Raw genomic sequence first — 23,863 nt, 5'->3', positions numbered from 1 at the left:
AATCTTGTCTTCTCCCACTGCTCAAAGTTACAGCAAACCCATCGGAGTGCTTGAGTCTCGCAGACAGCGTAGTGGTTGTTTAAAAATGCTGCTGAAAATGGGAGTGCAGCATTAACCCAGGAAACGTTTGGCCTGCTGAGGTTTTGTAGAAAACAGTCACTGTGCTGCTGAACAGTATCTGCTCTGTGCAGCCTGCAGTATGAAACGTCACAACTTCTATTTCAGGGCTGTGTCAAATTGCTTGAAGCTTTTTAAGGCTGGACCAAGCATCAACACAACACATCTTCCAAGTTTCTGTAAAAGTCCTAGTAAAGCAGTATCTAAATATAGTGCTGATATACAAGTGTTCCTTTATTTTCCCCTGGTTGTGTTTTACTTGCTTCTGGTTGCACATTTATTCCATTAAAGAGAGTGAGGTTTTTCTCTCGAGTTTTCACTCAAAATATTTGACTGCCTGCAAACACAATATGAAAGACAAAATTAAAATAAATACATTTCCTATAAAAGGAATAAAGATAGGAGGCAGCTAAGCTTTAGAGCAGCCAGCAGGCCACAGCTGTGCTGCATGGAGAAGGCAGCCATCCTTCTGGGTGTGTGCGCTGTTATTGGCACAAAGATTCACCGTGTGTACAGTTTACTCAGTTCAGAAGCAGTATCTGTGCCTGGCTACTCTTTTTCCACTTCCAAAATGGTCCAGTCAAGCCATAAAGCATGGCCTGGATCCTCTCCCACTGTTGGGGGAGCATAACTGTGGGGATTTCTTCTGTTGTCAAGCGATTGATCCCCTTCCAGTGAGCAATTTATCCCAGCTAAGACTTTTGCCTGCTTCCCTATGTGCTGCTGGACTATTTCATAAAGAGTTTAGTTTGACACCATTCCTAAATCAGTTGTTTGAGGGTAGGGTGAAAGCATCTTCCAGTGCAATATAAATTGATGTGAATTTGTATTTCTCTGGTTTGTCTTTGAGGCCAAAGAATCTTTTGGGTCTGTATTCTATTTAAGGTGTCTGCTCAAAATGCTGAGCCCCTTTGTGTACCTGTAATGCATTTGGGCACAAAGTTCTGTTATCTCTGGCCCCAGAAAAAGGGCTTTTGAAGTTTTCTGTCTGTGGCTTGAAGGTTTTGGCTTTTGTCTGCAAAACTTGCAATTTTTTAATCTTCATAGGGATAGGTGGCCCTCCTTAGGGCTTCTCTTAGTGGTTTTTGGATTTGTGGATTGTTTTTCCTGTAGAAATGTGGATTTGTGTGTCAGTTCATGCGTAGCACCTATCAGCCAGGGTTTCCACAGCCACTGTTCAGGTGCCAGTGCATGCAGGCCTGCTGAGCACAGGATGCCTTTGAGCTCCTTGTTTGAGTGCTGGCTGCAGTGAGCAGAGATGAGCAGCTCTCAGTGGTCCCTCACACAACCAGCTGCTTCTGCTCCCCACCTGCCTGCCAGAGGCTTCTCAGGGGTGGTGGTACTCTGGGTGGCTGATAGCTCATGCAGGGCAGACCCTTTCCAACCACTCCACTTACTTTCCTTTTTAATGCTTTGTTCTCTGCAAAACCTTGCTTGTTAAGGGGGAAGGGAGGAGATCCCAGGCTATTATCTGTTAAGTAGGTTGTAATTCTGGTAAATAATTGATTTATTTTTTTTCAGGCTTGAAATCAGAAGCAGACCTTAAGTGCCAGTGTCAAACCACTCTGATTATCGCTCCTTCTGGAATTTCAGTGCTTCATCTTGGAGAATAGTTGTCTGGCTCTTTTGGGAGGGGGATGTCACTGGAAATGAAAGGAGAAAGTAACTCTAAAACCATATGGAGAAAGTGTTTCTTTTGCTATATTGTTATTAAAGTTCTCTTGCTAGCTTCTCTGGGGGAAGCTGATTCTCTCCCTCTGCTTCTGGCTTGTGTTATGCTCTGAACTAGCTGCTCAGACTCTACCTGGTTTCATTAAGCAATGGAATTTGGAAATGGAAGCGTTAACAGCAGCAAACGTGGTTGTTGGCTGTGTCTGCTCTGTCCCAGAGTGTCTGTGCTGTGCTGCTTCATCTTTTGAAGTCTTCTCCTGCTGTGCAGGCTGCTCAGTAGGACTCTGGAGTGGATTTGGTGGGTTCAGCCTGCGTTTTGGCACAGCCAATCTTGTTCCCAGATAGTTGGGACAACTGATCAGTCTTCTGTGGGAGGTGCGTGTGTATATATGTGTGTGTGTGTGTGTGTGTGTACACACATTTGGTGTAAATATTGTGTTTCTGACACTTTGTGTCCAGAGTGTTTCCCTAACTACCTTCTGCCACTACTATGGAAAGAGGTTTTGTGCAGGGAAGAGGAGTGTGAGGGCACACACACCACACCCCCCAAAATCCATTTGTTTTGTGGCTTGCTTGGGTACATCACCTGTGGTACAGCAGTAGTGCAAAGGCTTCTCCAGGCCCTACAGCAATGTGAGCTGTTCTCACAGGTAAGGCCTTCACCTGCATTGCTTTCTTCTCCTGAACTGTGTTTTCTGCATACCCTTGAAAAAGCATGTATGTGGCAGTCACAGATGTCTGCACAGGTAGCTGGGCTCTGCAGGGAGCCACAAGTGCTTGGTTCTTGGCCTTGGTGCGAAGTTACTGTATGAAACTACTTTGTGACTTGCTGGGCACAAGGGCCTCGAATAGTTTGAGAGCTACAGTCTGAGCAGGAGCTCTGCTTTGTATGTACAAGTTTGGGTGCAGAAGAAAGCTGTTGGGGGATACTATCTTCTACATAGGCTTTTGCATCTTTTGTTGGGACTGGTGTGGTCCTGTTTTCCTTTGGATGAAATTCATTGGTATTTTAGTGCTTCCCCTTGGCATGGCTTCAAAATCCCTTGTTGGCTCATTCATGCTGTGGGATGGCAGGGCTTAATGAAATGGTGGTGTAACACATCTGTGTTACCAAAATAAGAATTAAGAAAATGTGAACAGCAATGAATCAGACAATGATGCCGAAGTGTACACAGCATTGTTGGTGTCTGATGGGTTGCACCATGAGCTCAGACCAAGACGTCTGCCTTCTCTGCTGTTCAGCCTCTCTGAGAACTCTGACTGGCACCACTGTGCTACTTGTTCTTGAATCACATTTTTCTAAATTTATTCTTCACAGTCATAGTGATCAGAGGAGGACTTCCACTCCTAAAAGCAGATTCTGCAAAAGAGGCACACAGTTTGGGAAGCAAGGTGGTGTGGTATGTCAGGTGAGAACCTACTGCTGGCCCAGAACAAACCTTGATGTGTGACCCCAGTTACCCTCATCAAGTAGTTTCAGGGAAAAAAAGATGGGGAGTAGATGGTGTTTATGAATGCTGTTAGGGATCAGTGCCCTACCTTCGGCATCTTTAATTGAAAAAGTTCCTATAACTACCTTGCTGTGGTTCTGAATGGCACAAAGCTGTTGGGTTTTGTTCTGTAGCCAGATGACAGGAAGACGCTGAGCTTGGGCAGCAGCTGTGTGCAGAAAAGGTTGCTAGTGGTGTAGGCAGAGCCATCTGCCTAGCAAGACATTTAGCTTGGGTTGCTTGTTCTAGGCCAAGATGGTAAATCGATAGCTTATTTTTTACAGTGTGACAAGTAAGATGTCAATGGCTGGATTTACAGTGTAAACAGGAAAATGGTGGTTAGCTTTACTGGCTTCTTAATGTCCTAGCTGCATGAGTGAGAAAACAAAATAATATGAAAAAAACCTTAAAAAAGAAGCCAAAGCAACTAATCCTGAAAAAGGTTGAAGATCTAGAAACAGAACAATGTTCTTATCAAGCACATTTACTGTTTTTTCAAATAGACTTTAATAACCCCTGCTGCCTAGGGCTGGTCCTCCCTTCCCTTCTCACCAGCCTGTCACGTCAGTTAAACTCTTGTTTTAACAGGCATTTTCCTCTCTGCATGACAGGACTTTTGGCCTGCTCTAGTTAAATACAGGAAATGGAATATATACATTGTGGGGGTTTTTTGTTAACAGGTCCTCACGCTGTAGCAATTGGTCCATTTTGTTTCTATTAATTTTCTAATCTCTTCTACTTCTCTGGAGATTCCTGTTGCCAAACATTGTTTGAAGTGGCTGCAGAACTCTGAGACAACTGTGAAGAACAAAATAGTAAATAGCTTGTGGATGGTGGTAGGAATTTTCTTCCATTCACCTGACAAATGATAGAGCCACACTAGGTATGAGGGAAGTGCCCCCCCAATGCAGTTAGTACACGCCGTTTCCTTTTAGGCTTTGTTGCTAGATTTCTTTTTTAGAACTGAAACCAAGGCTGCAGTTTGAGCACAGCAGTGGTGCTGACCTGAACAGTCACATTTGCTCCATCCCACCTCTGTGCTGTTGTGCCCATGCATTGTGTGGAGATGATCAGTCGAATGGAATAGGGAACTGCTCTGGGTTGCAAAATAACTCTCTTGCCAGTTATTTTTAGCTTAGCCAGCTCCTACTGTGGTTTGCTGTGCTCCCTGCAAATGTGTTTGTTACAGGACAGTGGGGCAGATGTGGACAGGAACCCACAGACAGTGGAGACTGTATCCTAAAACTTCAGCCTTTGTAACGCAGCCCCTGCTTTTGTTGGGAAATTGTCTGACTTGTAGTTCCATCTCCTTACAGCTGTCCGTGGTTCATTGTTGTGTACTTGTTTGGGTTTGGTTTAAGTTCTTCACCTTATTTCTCATGGAAACCTTTTCTCCACTTGACTCTGCTTGCACCTCTGATCTTACCAGTGCTCACTACGGCTCCTGATGCCTGTGGTGCAGAGCCACGGGTCCTTCTGAATGTATCTGCCTGTCCATGTATTTTTATACTGAAAAAAGTCTTTAATTCTGAACAACCAGATCTAAAATTTACTTTTTGTCTGTTAGACTTGGAGTAAGAACAGCTAAACGTGGTCCCTGATCCCGGGGAAGGAATGGAAAAGAAAACTGGAAGGCGTTCCAGTTTGCTCTGGGTTTTACTTTGCCAAGAACATCCAGTGGCCTGACTGCCAATGTGAACTGAACATGGAAACCTTTCCAGCTTGCCTGGGAAAACACAGTACAGGAGAGGAATCTAAAGACATAGACCCTGGATGGAAACAGACTCACTTTCTGCTCTCCCCCAGGCAGGACTCTGAGAGGTATTCATCCATGTTATTGGGTGTTACATTGTGCCCTATGAGTTGGTGGTAAATGTTTAGGAGGAACAGTAAAATGAGAAAAAAAGCAACAGGAGTTCCACTGTTCTCAGCCCTGGCCTGCTCTGTGAGTTAAGCGTTCTCACACTCTTCCTCGAATGGATGGTACAGATGGAATTCCATCCTGCCCAGGATTTCTGGCTTTACCTGTTGGCAGCGTGTTTGCTGCCAGTCATGCAGGGAACATACCTTGTTCATGTGTGTGTGTGTTTACTCACTGATGTCCAGGGCTTCAAGTGATGGCGACTAAACCTTTTAAGTGCCTTGGAGGGTGTGTAGCAACCCATAGGACATGGACATTGTCAGCCATCCAAGGGAAATGTCCTGCAGTAACTATGGGTCCCTTTCTTACCTGATGTTAGTTATGTACAGCCCGCTGGTAATGTATCCTGAAATTCACAAATGGTTGTGGAGATGCCACATCTTCTAAACATGTAACATGTTTTCCTCCTAATCACAACTGTTACCCCCATTGAACTCTGTCTAGTTTGTGGTGTGCAAGGGTTGTGCTTCCCTCCCAGTATGTCACTTTGATTGAAACTGATCCAAGTGTCAAATGTCTCAGAGATGGGAATTTACACCTCTGCTACACTTCCCTTGCTGACCTCTGAGGCACGCACTGTGTGGAAGCCTGGCTGAATGTAATGTGTGGATGACAGCTTGGGCTACGCTCCTTAGCATGTCACACTCCATGGTTGCTAAACCGCAGTTGTCTGAAGCAGAGATGAGCAGTGGGGAGGTTGTGCTGGCTGGCAGAAGGGAAATCTTTGGAATTTGCATGCTACAGTGCAGCCTTGTCTGGAAAAAAGATGGACTCTCCTTGGATGATCAGGTTAGCTTCCCAATTTTTTCTCTCATGATTCAGACTATCTCAGTAGCCTTAGTGAGCAGTTCTTTCTGTCCTGTGTGAGGATGTTTTAGGCTTCCCTGTGGTGGAGAATAGTCTCAGCAGTCCCAGCTTTCACATCGTGGCCTGGTCATGGAACCACCCTCTGCGTGGGTATTAGATCTGTGTGAATGTTGAATCTCTCGCCAGGAAAACGGCAGTCACAGCAAAGTGCAACAGCATGTCACAGTAACAGACTGCCACAAACAGCTCAAACCTGTCCTCTAGTTTCTGCATGAATTCCTCATGGAATATATGGCCAGATTAAAGGATTCTGATCTCTTTTTTAGATGTCTAATGATCTTCGTTTGACACACCTAAAAGATTAAAAGTGGACTGCAGTTAATTCATCTTCTAAAGACTTAAGGGCGCTGTCTGCTGCAAGGATAAAGCTCATCTGTGCAGAGAAGAGTTTCTTGGAGGCTGGTTAATGCCTATGGCCAGAGATCCCCTGGGGGAGGGAGTGTGGAGAGAGCCACCAGCTATCTTGTTGCTTCTGCATGCAAGGTACACTGCTTTCTCCTTCCATCTCAGAAATAGGATGCAGCTCTCGCTCTCTACATGCAGGCATACAGGTGCACTCACATGTACACACACAAACACACCCTTGTCCTTACAAGAAAATGAAGCACTGGGTAAAATTTACGTGTGACACATCCTTGTTTCTGCAGTTGCTTAACAAGCTGCAGAGAGAGGACCTGTTACCGTGGGAGAGGGGAGGCTGCAAACTGAAATGGATATGGTGATTGCAGGAAAATCTGCTGAAGTTTTGGATTTGCAGAAGACCTTTTTTTCATTGCTACATAAGCTGTCATGCCATTCCAGTGTCCAGATATGTATTTAGAAACTCCTTTCATGGGGTACTGTTCCCCTTTCATCCTAGTCCCTAAAGAGCGTTTCACTGCAAGCTGTTACCACGCAGCACGCTTTCAGAGCCCTTTTCATGTCTGCCTGAAGAAGGAAACAGCAGCTTTGCTGCACTGTATGAAACTGCTTCTTCAACTCTGCCTGGGTTTTGTGTGCTGCTGGGTGTGTTCTGTGGGTGGACTGTGGGATGTATTTCGCCACAATCCTGCTTCTGCAACCCATGCTCCCAAGCAGCTTGTTCAGTAGGGATAAGCAAGAGCATCTTCTGTAGACGTTTTTCTTCTATGGCAGACGATGGGGTGCCTTGTAGGAGTCTAACCAGCACTTGATAGCTGGATTCTCCTTGTGTGCTTAATGGAGAAACACAGTTTGAGGCCGTAGGCAGGCCTGGTGCTAGCTTGGCTTTTGTTACATTTTGCCTTTCTGTTTTCATGCTCATCTAATACTAAAGAATGAATTTGCAAACTAATGGGGTTTTCTTGTTACTGAGTGATTTGGGTTTGTGTTTCAGTGGGGGCTTCAGGTTCTGTCCAACATCTGTACTTGTAGATGTACTATCTTTATGTAGAGAGGAGATACAGAGCACGAAGGAGTGAGTTTGGCTTGAATCTGTTCAGCATCATAGCAGAGCTTTTTTTTTTTTTAATCAATCTGAAAATAATAAAGCCATAGGGATTTGACATGGCAACCACATCCATTTTTTTTTCCTTTTGATACTTGATCTTCATTCTGGGACAGGCTCCTGATACAGGTAGACAGCACAATTGTTCGAGGATCTCTGTTCTGTGCTGAAGTATACAATGTATTGGGTACACTATTTCCTGGGTTTGGAGATGATGATTCAGAAGGTGTTGAGAAAGTAAGAAGATGCTTAGTTTTCCATAGTTTAACTCTTCTAATTTTTAGAAAGTGCTGCTTTATTCCCTAGGCAACTGCATTCACAGCTCAGCACTGTGCCCGGATCCCTGATCCTTCTCCAAGTAGCCTCAGCACTAAGAAATAAAATGACAGGATTCTGTATTGTTTCTTATCAAGCCAACAGCAGTATGTAAAAGCTGGAGCTAAGGTTGGTAAGGCAAATTAGTAACTTCAAGGTTATAAAACAGAAAAAGACAAAAAATGTGTTCTGGTAACTTGTCCTGAAACCAGCCCAGTGTAAATCCCAGGAAGTGACTAAGCTTCAGCCTAAAGGAAACTTAAGCAGTGTTTTGCTGGTATGATGTCTTCAGTTGCAGCACAAGCTTTTAAGTACACCCACCCCGGAACTACTGTGCTTGTATCCCTTCAGTTTGGATTTCTGTGCTATGAATGGATCAGAGAGCTGATCCAGCTTAGAAGGTATTCTTTGAGCTGGCTCAGTTCTTTAACTGGACCACAGACATCTGTGGGGTTGCAGAACTAAGGGGATAAGAGGGGAAAGGGCCATGCAGTGGTTTATGGCTTGGTGGGGGAAACCTTAAACTGCTGTTGCTGCCAAGACAATGCATTGTCAAACTATGGCCTCACACAATCCCTGGCATAGAAACACACAGCAAACTGCTGTAGCTCTTCTGCGCTGCAGCTGCGGGAATGTTTTTGGAATGAGTATAGACATTGCAAACTTGTGCTAGCCTTGGTACCCTTTACAATGAAGCCACAGTGCTGTGGAGGTTTGGCCTGTGGTGCAATTCCCCCTCCCCTTTCAGGAGTCTAGGTATTTACTTAGGCAGGTCTGAGCTGCTGTGGCTTCGCTGCTCTTTTAGTGGGATTAGCTGGAGCGCAGCTCGCTTGGAAGTTTCTCTGCACGTTGCTGTTAAGCCTCTCAAGTAGCTATGGATGTTGTGGTGCTGTGAAAGTATGACACATGCATTTGAACCATTGTGTGGCCCTGGATTAGATGCAGCTAATCTTTCTTTTTACTTAGAAGTAATTTCTTTTTCCCTTCCTGCTTTCACGTTAGATCCATGACTTGATTTCATATTGCCCGAGAATGAACGTGGCACCCAGCAGGAAGGGTGTAGGCAACAGGACAAGGGAACAGAGTTGCTGTGCTGTCTCTCAGTGGCAGTGAGTTTGTGACTGACTGTGAATTTGTTAAATTCTTCCTTTCATGCAGGTGAAATTTGAGGCAGTGAGGGAGAGGAGCAGTTTAGAAGAGGGGAGGAAGAGGAAAGTAAAGAAAAGGAATATTAAGTCTGAGGAAACCAAAAGCAAATGAAACAGGGACAAGGATGAGAAAGAGGTGAAAGGAGGGACACCATAACTGGGAGTGTGTGGAATGGACTCACAAGCTGAGAGGGCTTATTTCTTTAAGTTGCAGCTGCTGCTTTACTCAATGGGTGGGACTTCTTACAGGTTACCTGAAGAGGAGGAGAAAGGGGGCCTGCTGGTGAGGTGAGAGAAGCATGACACACCGAGTAGTGTCCTTAGTATCTCTCTCTGGTGCTCTCTCAACACAACATTTGAGCCCATCATCCTTGTATGCCTCCCCTTTTTCCTTAGCTGTCCCTTATCAGCCACTGTCTGTTGTTCCTGTGTGTTACCTTTCTCTAGCTTTGATGGCTTGGGTACTGATGACTTCCTGGCTGGCCCTAAAAGCAGAATAAGAACCCTCTTAATGCTCACCTAAGACACTGGTTAAGAAATCAGATGCTCTGATCTACACCTCAAGTTGTGCCAGGGGAGCTTTAGATTGGTTATTAGGAAAAATTTCTTCACCCAAAGGGTTGTGAAGCATTGGAACAGGCTGCCCAGGGAAGTGGTTGAGTCACCATCCCTGGAGGTATTTAAAAGTTGCATAGACATGGCACTTAAGGACATGGCTTAGTGGTAGACTTGGCAGTGTTAGGTGTACAATTGGACTTCATGATCTTAAAGGTCTTTCTCGTGATTCTGTCATTGCTGTTCGGGTCCAGCTGCTCTCCCACTTGCCATCTACAATAGCAGCACCCAGAGCAGTGGGGAGCATCTGTGCAGGTGAGCTCCTGGCTCTGATCTCTTTGCTCTGGTCCTTTTGCTCCCAGGTAGAGCCTGAACAGCCTGTGCAGCACTGTGCTGGATTTAGGAGATCTGAATAACCTAGTTTCCCTAGCAACAGTGGTCTCTTTAATCGCAGAGATACAACTCTACCTCTGTTATTAGTGTGAAGACTTGCTAGTGTATCTGGGTACAGTAATATTTTGCTTCTGTTGGAAAAAATGGTAGAATAAAACAAGAAGGTCCTTCTGCCTTGGAGATAATGAGAATCTCCACGGGTGGATTTCAGTGCTGTACACAACAATAATAGAAAGAAGAGGGATTATAACTATTTCTAAGCTTTTTAATGTGTAAAGGATCCCTGGAGGATACAGAAATAAAGTTAAAATTCTCCGTGGAGCTTTGTATGCACAGATCCAATGGCAGTCTGTGACACTGATAGATTGACACTCTTCATTCCTTGTTGAGATGTGTTATTTTCATTTTTATGCATAGGGAGACAAGGTGATTCAAAGGTAGACTGAATCTTGTTGTGAAGTGGGAATGAATCTCCTCTTTTATGCCCAAGTCCTCTACCTGCCTTTTCCTTTACTTTGAGAAAAGGTTTTCCTGTGCAGTAGGAGACAGAACATGTTATGGAAGGTAGAAGTGTGAAGCCTGTTTTTTAGCAGGATCAGGCGAGGAAAGTGAAAATACTGTGATTCACTGCAAGCCTTTCTGCTAATGTATTTTAGTCTGCATTTACTCCCCCATTAGCAGAAGTGGAGCAAACTGTAAAACTTGAAAGTGAGCATTGGGAGTGAAAGAAATAATCCTGCCGTAAGTTCTGCACAGCAACACGGTCTTGTTACTGCATGTGTGCAGGAGAAACTGGTTTGGAGAAGAGTAGCTTGAAGAAACTTCTGAAGGGAAAAGATTTCTTGCTTGATCAAAGGCATGAAGCCTACATAAGTTCCCAGCACTGATGTTTTTCCACAGATAATGCCAGTGTTAAATGGTCAGGAATACCTTGCAGGCTTCTTGGGTTAGAAAGTTGCACAAGGGACAGCTGAATGGAAACCAGGTATCTCCACTGCTTTGCTGAATTTACACGCTCTCAGGGTTCTTCTATTTTGATATTCTTATGTGGCACAAACAGTGTGGAAATGCAAGGAGACACCATTCTCTTTCCTATTTATAACTCTGGTTTCTGGAGTCAAAACAGTCCTGTAATGTTGTGGCCAAACAGAAGACCTTCTTCTATCTTGTGTGTGAGGAGAGTGTTGTTACTTTTCAGCGTTTCCTAGCCTGTTTGGGCAGTGCAAGATGGGAGCCATCCTGTATTCCTTCCCGTCTGCATGTTTTTAGCCAAAGAGCTTTTGAAAATTCCAGCATGAGCTGTGTTTGGTTTGCAGGTGGTGTAGCCATTATCCAACATCAACATGTCTAAAAATCTCTTGTTTGTGACCGAGCATCCTTATTTCAGCAACGGCCTTTCAAGCCTCTGTCTATCAAATCAACTTAGGTGGGTGTTCTCTAAGGAGCTGGGGAGCTCTGGAGACCTCTAACATCTACAGAAAAGTCCCTTTTCAGAGAACATATATCCCCTCTTTTTGTTTATTTCTTCTTTCTACGTTCCTGAGGTCTTGCACAATCTAGTGAGGCTTTTGAAGAGCTCTGAGAGCTTGAGCACAAGGTAATACCACGAGCGGGTGGGTGACATAAAACTCATTGAGCTTGTTAAAATAATATTGCCACGGTCCTTCAGCAGCCTAAAGGCCTTGTGTACAGCTGTTATTTAGCTGGGTGGTATTTGTTACGGGTTGAGACAGAGGCTTGCTTCTACAGTGAGTTTATTGTTGGATTTTCAGTATATTGTTTGTGTAAATTCCCCAGACCAGCTCTCCCTCCTGAATAAGCTACATGGATCAAGTTTTATTCTGTTCCACACAAAGTTCACATCCTTTACTGGAATGAGTCATGCTTTAACTGAGTTTTCTGTGAGGGAGGAAAGTGGGCTTTAAAATGTTACTCCTCCACCCTGCCTTAGTGATGTATAACAGGATTATTAGTATGCTCAGCAGCTGCTGCTTAGTATTTTCGCAGAACCTGGATATTTGTGAAAACAAGTAAAAATTGATTCCACTTGTGTTCGAGTGTGAATTTAATGCATAGGTTTAAACTTGTAAGACAAAAAAAAACAAACCCCAATCCTTTTGTAATGGCTTTGTCTTCCATAAGGCTGGCCTGCTACTGTGGCTATTTGTCATTTGGGGAGAAGAGTGTTGTTTTGTGACTTGGAACAGCTGAAAGAGGAGGGGGAGCTGGGCCATGCATGGTGCATGGCTATTACTGCTCCAACTTCTGGGCACTGGCAGGTAAAAGCATCACTTGGATGTAAGGTTGTTTCCAGCTTCTCCCAAGCAAGATGCAGTACTGCTCTGCAGAAAGCACATTTCAGTCTTCTGTGAATATTTCTTTGTGTGAAGAGGTAAAAGACCTTTTAACCTAGGGTGCAGGGGGGTGCTCAGTGTGTGTCCTTAATGTGTATTTTTGCAGAAGCAGTCTCTGTACACAGCTACTAGAGACCAGAACCGATTTTACTGCTTATCTTTCCTGCAGAAGTTCATTGACACTTTTCATACTCCCATCCTTTCTTGTTTGGTTTTTGCATCAGCACTGAGGAGGAGGGGCAGCCAATAGAAGATGCCCTCTGAAGATTTTATTTTTGGCAGGAGGCCGGCTCACTTGACACGTTAGACCTTTCCTTCCTAGTCCTCTTGTTCCAGAGAGATCTGGAAGGAGTTATGTTTCTCCCCTGAGCTATGTATTATCTATGATTGCTGAGCTGGCACAGGCATCATCTGTTCTTATTGTACAGTAAAAAACAGGTTCTGTTGCCCAGCCTACTAACCCCAGACTGCAAAACATTTATGGAGCCTGCAGAAGGATTTATTTTAATGCTAATGCTTTTGAAGGAAAACTTAAGGGAAGGAGCTGGAACTAAATGAACACTGATGTTAGATATTAGATATGACTTTATCTTTTAGGACTTAAAATAAGTAAAGTGAATGTTTGGTGACAACATGAGTTTAATTAAATTTACACCTCCGCTTGATCTATTTTTAACTATCACTGATTCTGGGCTCACTGGTAAGTAATCATAATAGCTGGGAGGCACGTGGTGCCTTGGTTGACCAGCCTGTCTCCTGCCCAGCTTGGCTCTGACCAGACAGATTTTTCCCCTGTGTTTTACAGATGCTTCATTCAGTGGCACACCACCCAGCTATGCGTATGACGCAGACCGTGCCGAAGAGCAGAGACGACATCATGATATGATGCCCTACATTGATGATTCGCCATCATCCTCACCACATCTCAGCTCCAAGAGTCGGGGCAGTCGAGACACCCTATCCTCAGGGTCTCTGGAATCGACAAAATCAGTGAGTCTTTTCCTGCCTTTTTGGAGTCAACAAAACCTTGTATGCTTTAAGAGAGAGCAAAGAGAGGGCCTACAGCACTGAAGGGCAGATTACCAGACATAATGTAGCGGTGTCTGATTGATCTTGTATAGTTAAAGCTAAATCGAGGCTTCTAGCTGATGTGAAGCCTAAACTTCAGGGATGAGTGTTGTGCATAGGATTTATAAGGCACAGTTTTTCACTCTTTGTGAATTTTAGTGGAGAGAATCAGGGATTAATTGCTGTTGAGAGGGTCTCTAAATACCAGTGAACTTAGAAAGGAAACTCTGGAACAAAACGTCCTGCATTCTGATGTTCATTCATCTGCGCATGTGGGTTGTCATTGGCTTTCACAAGGAAAATTAGAATTCTTTACAGGTAGTTTAAAGGCTTTGATAAAGTATCTGTAATATAAGATCTGTTTCTTTCACCTTGTGAAAATGGAGTAAGAGGAATTAAAACTCCAGAGTGTGGTGACTTTGGGTGGGACATGGGAAATGGCCACTTCCTTAAAACAAATTTGATTGTTCACTAAATATCTATCTATATAATCAATTGTGATTGATTAAAAAGTTCAGCAGGGACCACTTAGTCTAATCTGTAGTTTGATGTGGATGTTCAGGCTTGCTTTATTTTTGCTTCAGATTCACTAGCATGGCTATAGCTTGGGACTTAATGAACTTTTCTGTTTGTGAATTAGTCTCTGTGGAGGGGCTGCTGCTTGCCTTGGTAAATAACTATTGACTGCTGCCTTCACGCCCAAAAATGTCTTCATTTCAGGTTGAATTAATCAGTTTGACTTTCAACCTTTGTTTCTCTTTATCCTTTTGCTTCCTAGATTGTAGAACACTTCAGTCCCGAGTTGCTGTTCCCATAATATCTTTGTCATCTGCAAGCTTTTGGTTTCCCCAAGTCATTCATAAAAACGCTTATTAGCACAAAGACAACTGTCACTTCCTTTCTACTGTACTTCTAAGAAAGTGTGGCCAAACAACTTTGAATTCCCATATTGTAAATGACACTTTAAAATCTGTCATTTAAGTGGTTTAACTTGTGTTGTCTTTACATTGTTCTGTCCTATTAATTAGGATGTCATGTAAGAAGATGGATATATTGTAAATATCAGTGTACATGTAAATCAACACCATCACCTTTATCAGACAATTTTATTTATCTTCAGTCAAGCAATTTCAAGAGTCTGACAAGTTCCACAAACCAGTGCTGCTTGGCATTCATTCCATGCATCCTTCTATCACTCTTTATTTGGTAGTGCCATATCATGTGCTTCCTTACTTTCCTACAATGAATGTTAGATTAAGAAGCCTACTTGAGACACTGTTCTTGTTCTTTCTTAGCTGCCAGCTGGGGGAAAACCACAACAAAATGTATTGTCAAGATCTCTTAAGGCATTATCAAGTACATATATTGTGATGTTTGCTTAATTTTATTTGACTATAAAATATGGGATCTAGTTAGCTGCTTATGCAAAGTCTGTTAATTCTGAGATCCTTTTATATCTCTCGAGTTGGAATTATTCTGAGATGTAAGAGGCTTTTGAATGAAGAAATGATCATTAGGAAATTCAAAAGCTCCAAGAACATTTTAATATTGGCTTGAGATTTGCAGGTTATGTTTCTTAGGATGAAGGAAAAATTCTCCCAGACTAAACATGACTGGGAGTTTTCTTCAAAGAACCAGTTGTCATAGTGCCTGAGACCGGAGGCCTGGAAGGGACACTGCCTAATATTTAATCTTGTTTGAATATTGCCTCATAAGCATTTAACAGTAGTTAATTTCAAAGTTTTACCTTAGTAATGCTAGAAGGCTGCCTTTTAACAAATATTTTTAAACATGGCTGCTTTCTTCTCTCTGACTTTAAAAAGATGTTTTGTGGCTTCTGAAAGAAAGAGGTGTCCTGATGCAGATTTGGGTTTTAATCGTGAGCCTCAACTGCTTCAGTTGATCCTGTCTGTAAGTAGTTCACAAATAACAATGCCACTCAGACATTAGTAACAAGATTGTCAAACACACTGTGCTGAGCCAAGGACATAAAATGTGTTGGACCAGAAATACCAGCTCATGGGACTTTTCTATTTTCTTTTTTCACTACAGTTGATTAGCAGAAAACACTTGTTTTGTTGACATGCTTTTGCTTTTATAGTTGTCTCCTTGCCCTTTTACTTCTTTCTTAGGAGCCTGCAATTACTGCTGAAAATTTTGGATTATCTTTATGACCAGAGTATAGAAATGAACAGCTAACCACATGTAACCACACAGGACGTGCACTGTATTCACTACTTTGATAAAATACTAAGATTGTGAAGTCACTCACAAGTTAAGAACGAGTCAGGTTTCCCAGCCTCACCTTGTGCCCACTGCCTTGTCTGGAATCAGTATGATAACTTCCAGTCACACAATCCTGTTCTATTTTTTTTCCTATGGGGCTCCTGCATTGCTCAGTGTATATCATCAATGATACTCACTGGATTCAATGTTTTGTCTCTAGAGCTCTGTGTCCATCTTATTTAGAGGACACTGTGCAAACTCTCCTCTGAGTACAAAAGTACTCATTTCCTTCCAACATGACCATTAACTCCGAGTACAGTTGGAATGCTACACAGGTCTTAATTATCCTTGAGATGTTCCTGTGAGATAAGAGGATGGGATGTTCACTGACCACAGGAATCAAGGCAGACAGAACATAAAAAAAGCCATAAGCCTTGTGCCAGAGCAGGGTCAGATCAGATGTTAGGAAAAAGTTCTTCACTGAAAGAGTTATCAAGACCTGGAACAGGCTGCCCAGGGAGGGGGTTGAGTCACCATCCCTGGATGTGTTTAAAAGACGGGTAGATGAGGTACTTGGTGATATGGTTTAGTAGAGGACAGGTACAGTTGGACTCAATCTTAAAGGTCTTTTCCACCCTTGTGATTCTGTGAATCTGTGAAAGCATCTGCTGATTTTGGGTGCTTAATGTGAGATATATAATTTTCTGCAGTTTGCTTCACATTGAGGGTAAAATCCCTTCAGTTTCCCTTGCAACCAAGAGTTAGCAACATTCCAGTTGGGCACCCAAAGAATGGAAAATGCTACAAACAATGCTGGGGGGTTTTTTGTTTGTTTGTTTTTAATGTAATTCTGTGTAACTTGCTCAGCATCCCATAGCAGCAATCTGGTGTGATGTTCATCTGCCTTATCTGTGAGACCAGCATTCCTCTTGGAGACTCGGTTCTTGCTATCTGGATATTAAGGACATTTTGCTTTGACTTAATTATGGGTTTGCTCTGGGCTTTGTATTTTTCTGCTAAGTGTTGACTAAGTCCTCCCATCTCCTTATAGCAGCTATAGCCTTTGGCTGGGTAGTGTGTCAGGGTTCTACCTGGTCTACCCACCATCACAGAGCAGTGGCAAAAGCAGTGTTTCCAAAAGAGAATGAAAGGACACCTCCTGGACTCCTTGCAAAGGGGTCTCAAGTTGTTCCCTCAGTTTGTGGGTTGACCAAGTCCCAGCACTTTGTGTTCTGTTTTCCAGGAAGTGAGGGCCACCACTGATCTCCAGAAGGTTTGTTGATGTTCTGCACTTTGTTGTTTGGGATCTGTATTCCAATTCTCCCCCTACCACCTGCATCATATAAGCAGACAAAAATACACTGGCTGGTCTTACCTCCAAACTGCATTGCTTCAGCCACCTCTTATGTATCAGTATTCCACCTGCTATTGCACAAACTTCTGTTGCTATCCAGAGAGGGTGAGAAAAGGTGCACCAGCATTAGTTTTGCCTGTGACCCAGAGAGGGTGTAATCAATGTGGGTGTTCGCAGTGTGGATCTTGGCATCTCTGGTTCTTCATTTTTGTGGTAAGGAGGCCTTAAAAAATGTTTGCATTGAGCAAGGTAGGTCATACCCCCTCTTCTGGCTCTTCCAGAATCTCATGCTGAGTGGCTGATGCATATCCTGGCATAAAGCCAGCGCTTGTGCCAAACTCTGGCTGTTGCTCTGAAGCAAGCTGACAGGGGAAAGAGGAAAAAGGACAAATGGGTTTCACAAGTGTTTGTTTGTTTATTTAACTTGAGAAGTCATTTAATTTTCCTGAACCTTGCTTTCTGTAACAGTTGAACTGTTGTGATTGAAATTTCAAAATATTCTGGAAAACTCTTGGAAAATATCAGCCCAAATGTTTGCAGAATAAGGCAGTGCTGGTGGCTTCAGAAGTTTTCAAACAGTGTTTGTAATAGATAGTGATAATTCACTCCCAGAGAGAGAATGTGTCTGTCTTCCCCCTCCAGATAGGATGAAAAGTGGAGACGGTACCTGGATAGAATTAGAGGAAGACAGAGGGAGAACTTGCTGCAGCATTCTTGGGGCACTGGAAAATGTTGGGACAGATGGAAAAAACAATGCCTGATACCCTTCACTAGAGAAGAGTTACTGCCAAGTATTTTGGAGTGGGTAGCTTGCAGCTTGGAGGTTAAAGAGACAGAGAGAGGATGGGAAGCTTCAGCCCTTGTGATCTTATTGCTGCTGCTTGCCTGGGAGAGATTACGCTGCTGGGAAGAGTAGAAATAAGAAAGATCTTTCAGGATTGCTCGCTCAAAGGAGTGCAGGGCAGCCAGTGGAAAGGCAAGGCTGGTCCCATGCCCCATGAAATCAGGGGAGTCGCTTTTCTAGAGTTTAGAAGATGAGTGTTTTGCCAAAATACATCTCTCCAATTTTTGTATATATCATGCCCAGGGAGGCAGAAGCACTAAAGCTCAGGGACTGGCTGCTACCTTCTGTTCTGTTTGGGCGGGAAGTTGGCTGCTACTTGGAGATTTCCAGGTAGAATTTTATCATCTTCCCTTTTCTGCTGTGCAGGGCACGGTTGGCGCAGCATTGGCAATCATTGTCAGTCCTTAGACCAGATTCTTTTGTTCTTGCTATCTGCCAGCTATGCGGAAAGCTGGGCTGTGGAAGAGCAGGTTGTAGACTTTGTTCCTAGCCTGGTCCCAAGGTGGCCCAGAAAAGCTGACATCTGAAGCTACATCAGAAAATGGGATTATCACTCTGCTTGGTACCACTGTTGCTAGCTTGGCCTTCCCTCTTCAGCACTTCCAAATCTTTCTCCTTCCTTCCTCTCAGTATTTGGTTTTGTTTGTTTTGTTTTATTGTCACTTTCTCCTCACCACCCCCAACAGATGCAACTTTTCCTTTTTCTTCTCCAACTCTGCCGATCCAGGGCCTTGCCTGGATGTACAGCCCTTCCTGAGGAGAGCTGGCACACCACTACTCATGTTATAAATAATGTTGGCTCCTCTCCCTGCTCCTTCCCCTCCCTGCGTGGAGCACGATTCGCTTGATTACAGAATTTGCCCTGTTTAATATCACCGAGACAATGAGACATCTCCAGCCTGTTCAGCAGAAGCTTTCAAAGATATTTACACTTTAAAAATCGAAATGAATAGGTTTTCTCTTTTGTAGGCTGTCAGCCTCTCTGTGAGGTTCTGAGCTGTCCTTACGGGAAGCCTCTCCTTTGAACACATTGGTTGCGCAGCACATGAACACGCTGTACCAAAGGAAGGTCTGAGTGTTAAAGTGCCTTTTATACGCCCACTTTGAATGACTGATTCTCTTTGCAGAGCTGCGCCGGCAGCAACCACTTTGCAAAATCTTACGTGTTGTGGTTTCTAGACTCTTAATCTGCGTTCTTTTAACATTTGCAAGAAAACAATTATTGCTGGTAATTTAAACAACATCCAGCAAGCCCTGAATTCTTTAAACAGAGTGGGGAAGAGCTGAATCTGTCTAATCCTTGGAGCTGGTGGATCTCAGACTTGCAGTAATTGAATACAACACGCGATGCCAACCTGGTTAGTAAACTAAAGTACTTGGGCTGACAAGCTGTAAACACATTCAAAACAGCCATGGCTCGGGGCCAGTGTATGCACGCTCTCCAATATTTGTCAGCGCTTCTAACCACTCAAAATGGCCTTGGTTCAGGTTGCAAGATTGCACTTAAAACTGTGACTCAATCATTTGGGTTTTAAGTCTTTGGAATTGCAAGTAGCACCATGCAGTTGAGAAGAAAACACCAGGATAGGTATGAGACACCTGTGAAACTTCCTTTATATGGCTTTTTCCACCTTCATCTTTGTTTTCTGGTTTGTTTTTTTAAAATTGTTTTTCATGAGGAGTGGAAGCAGAGCCCTGACTTCTTGCTTGCTTGTTGAGAACGGGCTAGATGCTGGGTCCTCACAGCTCCCATGGCAGACAGACAGGAATGCTCTGGCTGCTACCCCTTGAGATAGTCTTGTAAGATGGATTTCTTCTGAAACATGTGGGTAGAGGGGTAGCCAAAAGATGGAAGGGCAGTGGAAGAAGGCTAGGAATTAATATGGGCATCAAAGATATAGGGACAGTCAGAACACTAAATACTCGTCAGACTTGTACAAATAAAAACCAGGCTAACCAAGCTAGGTAGGAAGTGTGGGACGGACTGCTGACCACCTGGCACTCCCTGCTGAGTGGCTAGAGTTTGCCAATACAGGCTGCTCCCACATCCTACTGGGAACAGCCCATCTGCACTTTGGTTAATAGGTGTATTTTTCCCTAGCTACTCTGGTCTGGTAGATGTGGTACCGGCTCCTCCCCTTGCTGCAAGTAGCTCAAAGATTCCTGCATCCTTCCTCCTTTCCAGGGTAGGGGAAAGGAGTCCTCAGCCTTGGAATGTCTGCCTAAACTGGTGGGGAGCTTGATACCTGTGCCTGGGATGTGCCTTCTGCCTGGAGTGATGAGACAGAGCAGTCAGTGAGCTGTTGTGGTCACAGTGTAGCTCTTTGCTTCCCTTTTTTGTCAGATACGGGCAAAGCAGAAAATGCCTTTGGCACTGGGTGCACGGCGTCTTGGCAGGCTGCACGGGGAGAGCGGAAGGACAGTCTCACAGTATCTCTGCCTGCTAATTGCTCTGTCCTGGTTTGGGTGAGCAGGTGAGCCTGTTCCCAACTCTGTAAGGAAGCAACGTTGTGATGCCAAATAATAAACTTGCTCTTTTTTCCTCCTGATGTTGGCACCAGCTCCCAGTGAACTTCTCAGCCCTGGGGTAAGTTTCGTAACAAGTGTGCCTTAGCAAGCACTGGGGCTGAAGGAGGACAGGGGCTGTTTTCCAGACATTTATCTAGCAGCAAGAGCTGCTGCTCAGCACAGCCACAGATGACATTGTGAGAAAAGGCCTCCCTCAGCAGGAAACTGTGTCAGGGCGCTGGCTCTCTGGGGGCAGCACAATGCAGGCCGCAGCGCCGTGGTGTCGTATCGATCCCTGACGAGGCAGGAGCAGCAGGACATCATCTTTTCACATGTGAGGAATCTGTATTTAAATTTGAGGTACCGTATTGGCAACCTTGTAATGTGCTGTGTGATTGCTGGATGAACTCCCCGGAGGGTTTCTGCAGCTCACAGCAGCCAGGCCCTGTGTTGGCTGGCTGTATCTGAGGCTGGAGTTGTGCAAGCATCACACTCGGAAAATGCTCCTCTTTAAAAAAGGTTAGGACAATACTGTAGACTTTGCAAAGTGACCTTGTGGTAATGGCCAGGAAGGAAAGCTTCTAGTGTGTCCTGGGAGATGTTTGTGTCTGAAAGCACATCTCTTTAAAAGAGAGGAAATTAACATTCAGGCAGAAAATGCTGTCTCTGTCAGCTGACGGTGCTCAGCAAGAACTGGATTGTTAATTAAAGCTTTTATTTGTGAAGAGGAAAACTGTTCTCAGTACTATAAGGCAAACTGTTGTGCCACTGCTGTGATGGGGAAGTTTGAATCATTTAAATAACTTCTTATTGTGTACTGCTCCTTACAGATGTTACAGACGTACCCAGCTGGTTTTTAAATCCTTACCTCCTCCAAGAGAACCTGCTAAAGATAATTATAGTGCTGTGTCAATATTGACCAGTTACCTCATCCTCATCCTCAGCAGTGGGGATTTTGGAGCACTGTTAGTTTTTCTCAATGCTTCTTTGTGAAGCTGCATTTTTCTTTTGCAAGTGGTGTGAAAAATCTTTGGAAACCAGGAGATATTGTGTTTTTCTTGCACCGGGGCTGCTGGGAGCTCCACACAGACAGCTACATCTCTGCCTCTTTGGATGAAGGCAATCTTTGTTAAACATCTTGGGGCTGTCTGTCTTGGTTCCGTGTCTGTACCATGCCTTACAAAATGGCCTGTGAGGTGGACATCCAGGCACTGCTGGTACAGAAATCAAAAGGAATGCTTGTAATGTTACTGCATGCTTCTGACTGAGCTATGACAGGCAGTCACAGGGGTGCTCTGTAGATGCACAGAATCAGTTGCAGCATTCATTTTCCCAAGTAGTTTGGCATTCTTCTCAAATCTTTTGAACATGGCTGCAGAATTACAAATTCCTAGCTGCTTGGAGATGCCCTTTCAAGATTTTAAAAGGCACCCGTGGCTCTTCCTGAACTTCACTGAAGGGGTGTGATGCAAAGACAAGTTCTTCTTTCCATGACTACAGTACCTGATGTGTTTGTAAATTTTACTCAATTCCTTAGAACAGCTTCTCTCTGCCACTTTTATTTAAGAGGTGGTGGTGGTATTTGACACCTCACAATTTTTTTATAAAGTAGCTGCTGCAAGGTCTTTTAACCTAGAAAATAGCTTGTGAAATTTAATGAAAGCGTTTAAAAATCAGGATGGTTATTGATGAGACTGAATCCAGAAATACATGGGAGCACGAGGATCCCTTTCTTTCTTTGTGTGGTGTGTAAGCTCAGTGTCACACTCAGAATGTGATAGTTACTCTAAGTTTACCTAGAGCCAAGATACCATCTCTCCATAATGAGCATCATGAGCATGGGCAGAGTTCAAAGCATAGCACACTAAACTAAACAGGGCTTTTTTTGTCAGCTATCGAAGGGCTTTTTATGTTCAGCCAGTCTTCCTGATGGTGAAATCAATAAGCTGAAGACTCCTCTGTATATTAATAGGAGTAGGATGGAGCCCCAAACAACCGGCCCAAAGCCCTTGAGAAGTACCTGCCCTTTCAGACCCTGCTGCTTTCTCTATTCTCAGAGACATTTAGCAGCATAAAAAGGTTGCAAGAATCATACAAAGCCATTTCTGTGAATGGCAGAAATAAAAAGAAAGGGAAATAAGATCCTGTAAGGAGAGAATGCTTCTTATGATTTATACCTTTTGTTGTTTGGCCACACTTTCTTCAGAGTTTATAGAAATACTCCATTTTGCTTTATCAGGTTAAACACTTTCAGGTAAGGGTTTGGAGGGGAAGGCTAGTTGAAATTGAATGGGGAGATTACTGCTTCTTTTCATGCTTGGCATTAGTCTTCCCTTGGTGTGTGCATTTGTCCAGGAATGTTTGGGGGGTTTTTATTTATTTTTTCTTCTCTTCTCTTTCTTCAGTTGTTTTGGTTCAGACCTCCTTCATGGAATCCCAATAAGTAAATCAGCATGTGCATTCCAAGCAGTGCTGATTATTCCATCCTCTAACTAAAAATAGACATTGTGCAAGCTGGCACTGAAAAATAATGTAGTGAATAGCAGGGAGTGGGAGAAAGAACAGCCATCTTAACAGCAAAGTCGGGCTGCAGCCACGGTGTGTTCCTGCACTTCTGTGTGAGTGGGGGGGATGAGCATCTGCATAGAAAAAGCATGGCTTTGGAGTAAGATCACAGAGAACCCTCAGGGGAGGGGGGAGTGAACTGTGCATAACCAAGGGTCCCTAGGATTTGTTTAAGAGGATGACTTTTGATATTTTAAGTTCCGTGTTTTGAACTTTGTGAAGAAGTCTGGATACCTGATGGAGCCACCTGAGTTGGATGACTAAATCTAACACCTCTAAATAACCTAAGTGACATCAGTTGCTAGTAAATAAAAAAATTCTTTAATGTCTTATGTTTGCATATTTCTAGAAACAGGACACTGAGAACAGGTAGGATTTTGGTTTGGCTGATTTTTTATTTTCAGTCTGAAAGTAAAACAAAAAAGCAACTATGCTGGGTGATACCTTTTACCCTGTCTTCATTACTGTGTTTTTTCTCTTCTCTGCCTTTCTTTTTTCATTTTTTCTTTTTTTTTCTTTCCCTTTCTTTTCTTTTTTTTTTTTTCCCTTTCTTTCTCCTTAACAACTTCTCTGCAGAGTGAGCCAGACCTGGAGAAAGGCCTGGAGATGAGAAAATGGGTTCTCTCAGGAATCCTAGCCAGTGAGGAAACGTACCTGAGCCACCTGGAGGCTCTGCTACTGGTAAGTGCTGGTGGCACATCCTGCTTCAAAGACTGCTTCTGGAATTCTCACTGCTACTTCCAGCCAGTTTCCCAGAACCTCATGTACCATAGGTTACAAGTTTCTGGGTGCAAAAGGTGCTGCCTCTTACTCCTCTTTTCCAGTAAAGAAAGAGAAGCTTTAAAGAAAGGACTGTAGGAGGCACAACCAAGGAGTTATCAGTGTGGTAGGATCCAGGAGCCCTGTCTTTCAGTATCCTGTGCTAATTATTAGACACGCTGCTGTACAGTCAAACAGAGATTAAGGAAATTGAGTGCAAAGGGATTTCAATCACACCATTAA

General features: G+C 43.7%; 1 protein-coding gene across 2 annotated transcripts in view; it reads left to right on the top strand.

Annotated features, from left to right (window-relative positions):
* BCR (BCR activator of RhoGEF and GTPase) overlaps positions 1-23,863 on the top strand; it is a gene marked incomplete at both ends in the record, with an annotated part of 98,949 nt that overhangs the window by 37,423 nt on the left and 37,663 nt on the right. For both annotated transcript variants that reach the window (XM_084271866.1, XM_084271865.1), the window contains 2 exons: positions 13,102-13,286; positions 23,438-23,542. In XM_084271866.1, the coding sequence (XP_084127992.1) occupies positions 13,102-13,286; positions 23,438-23,542 (290 nt within the window). The remainder of the gene's footprint in view (positions 1-13,101; positions 13,287-23,437; positions 23,543-23,863) is intronic.

This window comes from Gallinula chloropus, assembly GCF_964237585.1.
Source record: "Gallinula chloropus genome assembly, chromosome: 17".
In the NCBI taxonomy this organism is placed as follows: domain Eukaryota; kingdom Metazoa; phylum Chordata; class Aves; order Gruiformes; family Rallidae; genus Gallinula; species Gallinula chloropus.
Note: the sequence above shows the minus strand (reverse complement) of the source record. Positions and strands in the feature narration are given on the sequence as shown.